This window comes from Pinus tabuliformis, chromosome 3_1 (assembly GCF_031772625.1).
Source record: "Pinus tabuliformis cultivar Carrire ecotype Pingquan chromosome 3_1, CPIR1, whole genome shotgun sequence".
Lineage (NCBI taxonomy): Eukaryota > Viridiplantae > Streptophyta > Pinopsida > Pinales > Pinaceae > Pinus > Pinus tabuliformis.
In genome coordinates, this window is record NC_142301.1 from 886859748 (window position 1) to 886864568 (window position 4821).

General features: G+C 38.0%; 1 protein-coding gene across 1 annotated transcript; it reads right to left on the minus strand.

Annotated features, from left to right (window-relative positions):
* Nucleotides 1-2510: 2510 nt before the first annotated feature.
* On the minus strand, nt 2511-3578 carry LOC149190454 (uncharacterized). Its single transcript, XM_089412181.1, has 2 exons — nt 3439-3578; nt 2511-3304 (listed from the first exon to the last, which is right to left on the minus strand). Exon 2 carries the CDS (start codon nt 3207-3209, stop codon nt 2526-2528), a length of 684 nt encoding a protein of 227 aa, XP_089268307.1. The 5' UTR covers nt 3210-3304; nt 3439-3578; the 3' UTR covers nt 2511-2525.
* Nucleotides 3579-4821: the final 1243 nt, after the last annotated feature.

The window sequence follows — 4821 nt, forward strand, 5'->3', positions numbered from 1 at the left end:
AGGTGGTCATGCGAGCAAATAAGTTGACCTTCATCCTCAAAATCTTTAATAACTGTGGGGCTACTAGGGTTTCCTGCCATCCTTCCAGGGCTACTTGTCCATTGAAGTTTTCCATTAACGTAATTTATGACACATATTAAGAGCATTCCAGAACCAACATTGGCATCAACGACAACAACATTCAACACTTTGTACTTGATAAATATTTGATTTTGTGTCTAATGTATGGAATGAATTGAAAATCTAGGGTTTTTCTATTATGCTTTTATTATTGAAGATCTATTGTATAGAATCTAGATATCATCATTCTACGTATTACTCATGTATGAATTGTGAATGCCAATCCCCTTAGTGAACCTTTCTAATAGCTCTCCCAAGTGACCTTGATCCCTCACAAAGATAATAGTTAGTGTTTTGTGCTAGGGCATCAAAAATTTAACCCTCTCACAAGCCTATCATGAGTTGATCATTCCATGAGCTAGGTAGTTATAGAATAGATGTTTTAAGACTGATTTCACTTTGCCATGAATAATTTTCATTGGCAGGAGTAACTTCCTAGCATGACAAAGTAATGCTCAAAGCACGTAGCAAGGAGAAAGCATAAAGAAACACTTGCGGAGAAGAAGAACAAAGAGAGTTGTCATGGAGACAAGAAGCAGATCATGGACCGAGACAGAAAGAAGACATTGCATGATGACTCAGAGGATTCTGATATTGATCAAAGACCTTTTGGAGGGTGAATATAAGCAACAAAGCAGATCTTCATGAAGATGAAGCATAGATCAGATCTACCATCAAGAATGCAAGATGAAGCAGCAAGGAAGACAACTTGGCATTGCCACCTCATCATGAAGTCCATGTCATCATTGTCAAGTTGTAACTTGTACAAGTGTCATCATAATAGTCAATGTGTTGTTAAACACACATGGGCAACCAGAAATATGAAAGATAAAACATGCAAGTACAACTTTTATTAACAAGAGATATACATTTATAGTACATGTGGTGACCGTTGGGTTTCACATCCCAAGGTCTCTTGGACTCCTTTTGTCCATTCGGCTTCCACACTAACCCTTTGAGGATTAGGTGTCCAACATGTGTGTCCATGTGTCATGCCACACCATCATGAGGAATGTAATGATGTATTCTCAAGAAAAGGAAAAAATGTAACGTGTGGAAGTCCAAAGGTCACATGTGGAATATGAAGAATCACGTAGTCATATATGGACAAAAGAGTTGTATAGAAGTCCAAAAGCCACATAGAGAAATTCAAAGGTCATTTAGATGTTCAAGAGTTGTTTAGAAGTTCAAAGGACATAGTAGAAGTCCAAAACTCATGAAAGTAAAACAAGAGTCAAGGGGATATGAAAGGTCATTCCCTTTCTTATAAAAGCAACCTCATAGCCCAAGCAAAAGGCTTTTGGAGGTTTGAGCTTTGTAGAGCTAGTCTTGGCTTTTCCACTTGGCATAGGAGAGAAAATTATTCTTTGGAGAAGCAAGAAGTGACTTAATGTTCCACTATTGGAACTAGTGCCTCACTATTATAATTGTGTCCTTGGATCTTTCACTTAATAGAAAAATTCAATGAGCCAACACATTTTTGGGATGTTTACGGTATATGTTGTGTTCATATGTACTTGAAAAATTGAACTATTTCCGTGGCTTTGGTACTCATCTTGTTGAATGTGTGTTGTATTCGCCTTTAATTGTTATGCAAACTCTTTTGTTAATAAATCTTTTCATGCTCTTGTGTGTCTCTCTTAGGTTAGTACTATTACTTCCTTCCAGAGACTCACTCTTCTCTCCGACTCATGAATGTCTCCTTTTACACATTGCAATCAGTGTTTCGCAATGTCAACTTACTTGCTTATTCAAGGTTTATGTATATAAACTCTTATGTTGTTCGTTGAAACCACGGAGAACCTAAAGTTATGGCAGTGGGGCCAATACTCCGGATGGGGCTCCTACTCCAAACAGTATGAGGTCTAATTGGGACTTCACATTGGGGAGACCCCTGTATGTTGGCGGTATCCAACACCGTCAACAACAGGTAAGTAAGATAAAGAATATGTTGGTGTCCACAGGGGCTTGTTTGAATAATAAAGAGGTGTTCTGATTCCCCCCACCAGTTTCAAATCTCTCAAGAGAATGTTCACCCCTCATGGGCGATCTTGCTTGCATAGTCAGGCCGTTACATGCAGTTGCGGGCCGAGGCCAGGTGCAAGTCCTGGACAAATTTGGCAGACTAAATCGATACCCGAATCACGACATCCAAACCAAATGCTAAAGTCTTGCCTCAGTGAGCTGTGAGATGTATCTATTTTATTGTAATATCCCATGTTGGAAGATGGCACTTGCAAGAAAATGTCATTTTTTTTTATCAATGTTACAAAGACACACAATTTTCCCCCAGAGGATGTAGAGCACCTCGCTCCTCTTCGTAAAACAAAACATAATACAAGTCAAACCTATCACGATTTTTTGAAAAAGGCATTAACGAACAAAACAGAGTGTACTAATACAATCTACATCAATTTTCTGTTGAGGAAAAAATTGAAAATTCCAAGATAGTTTGGCAAATTCCTTGTTGAATTCATAGTTTCAAATTCCCTAACCTCATTTTTATACCGCTGGACATGTGCCCAACCCGCTCGCCCTCGGAGCTCCTTATCGCCATTGCCAAAACACTCTGTCACTCCATCTCCGCTTCGCAAAGCGTCCCTAATCTCCTCTGATCCACTGGCACTGCCAAGGCTGGCAGCGCTGCTACTGCCTCTGCCACCTGCGTATCCACTGCTGCTGGGACTAGTGGGAGCTTCAACCTCAATTTCCTGTTCTGAAAAATCATCCTCCAAATGTTCACGTGTCTCTGAAATTTCCTGATGCCCCTCGTCAGAATTGTTATTTACCGGGCTAAATTCTGCAATTTGTCGATTGCTATCGGACTGCCCATCCTCAACGTCAATCCTTGAGCTATCATCGGCATTCCCATTCTCGTCAACGATTCCAATCCTACCATCGCCATCGTTATCATTGTGGGGATCAAGGGTTCCATTAGTTCTCTCCTCCATGGATTTCTCTTTCAGGCTCACTAACCCTAATCCATCTCTGAAATCTTCTGCTACGTTATCAATATCGTCATCTCCTATTTCCGGCTGAGTAAAACCATTCTCTTCCTCGGTGCTTTCCCGAGCCGAGTCTGTTGCCATTGTTGTATAATATACAGAGATTTCACATGCAAATTCTCGAATTCTTCTAAGCACCAAAGCCCTGTGCGTCTTCAGAGCACAGATATGTAGCGATCCTGCGAATTTCAAAGCTAAGGAAACTTCATACAATGAAATTCCCGAGATTGAAAAATATATGTAATTAAGTGGCTAGGAAAGGGACTCGAACGTTAAATTTAATAAAGAGAATGGAGCTGCGTAAATGTCATACGAAATTATCAGTAGTTACGAAGGAAAATTATATCAGGTAAATTCCTAGACAAGTGGAGACTGTGAGACCTCCCATCTGCCATTCTTCGGGTCGGACCGAAATAGCGTTGAAGAGTAGTTGGCTCACAGCAATAAAAATAAGACCGATACTGAAAACAATTTATTGGTTTTCTTTTGAAAATTTGCGCCGCTTGTGAGGCGCTGTGTTTTTTTTTCCTTTTTTCTTGAAAAATAAGACCGACACAGGAAATTCTAAGTGGCTTGGTTTCTTTTGAATAATAGTGATGAGTCAATTTATCTTAGCAAGTGGCCTGGTTTCTTTTGAATAATAGTGATGAGTCAATTTATATTCGCAAATAGTAACTGGTTGCAGTGATAGTTTGACAACTAAGTTATTATATATTTTTCCATTGCTATATATATAATTAGTATTATATAATTGCATGGTTAGTAAATGTTAATAAGTATCAAAACACTTATTACATGATAAATTTGAGATTGATAAAATTTAAAAAATCCTAAAAATTAATTAAATTGTAAATTATTTTATTATTATTAATTATAAAAAAAATAATAATAAATCAATTAAACATATATACGTTAATCCCCAAGGATGTCTAGTAGTGGGCATTCCTCCTGCCTTAATATAATTCCAGCTCACACGAAAGGGGGTTGTGGCTCTCACTATAATTGGTGCATTGCATGAGCTTATGTCGCTTCATCGATCATGGCACAAAGTCAACACAAGGTTAAACGTCATTTGAATATTGCAGGTGGCATAGGCATAGGAGGATTTAACAGGAAAATTCTATCAAATTCGTAGAGCTTGAGGAAGAAATTGGTAGTATAGACCTCAACTTGACCATTCTAGAGAGGAGATCAACCAACATCTCCTTCTCCTCAGTTGAGGGTAGTGACTAGCTAGTGCAAATTCCTAGAGATTCTACCCAATAGTTGTTATCACTCAATAGCTTTTTGCTTGCAGCACTAGAAGTCTTTTTCGTCTTCTCATGTTGATGCATGTCAAGGTATAGCACAGCAAGCTTGTTTTTATAAGTTTCTATTTATAATATGCTCTAACTAGACAAGCTATTAACAACCTCAAGACTTTGAACTTGTGTCATTATTCTAGTTCCCTTCAAGTAGACCAATAGCAGAAAAATTTTAGTTTATGTAATCCTCATTCGACATAACGCAAAGTGCTTAGCTTTCAAAAACAACAAATATACATTAACAAAATCCTTAACCATGGATATTCTCCTCAACTTTACCATGAAAATTCTTAATCTATAGATAGGCTTTGTTACAATACCATGGCTTATCAATATCACATTCTTAAAAAACCACAATTCATTTCATATGACACTAAGTCATGTAACATTTT

Coding starts and splice junctions, on each gene's coding strand:
- LOC149190454 (XM_089412181.1), bottom strand. CDS start 3,209: ATGGCAACAGACTCGGCTCGGGAAAGCACCGAGGAAGAGAATGGTTTT.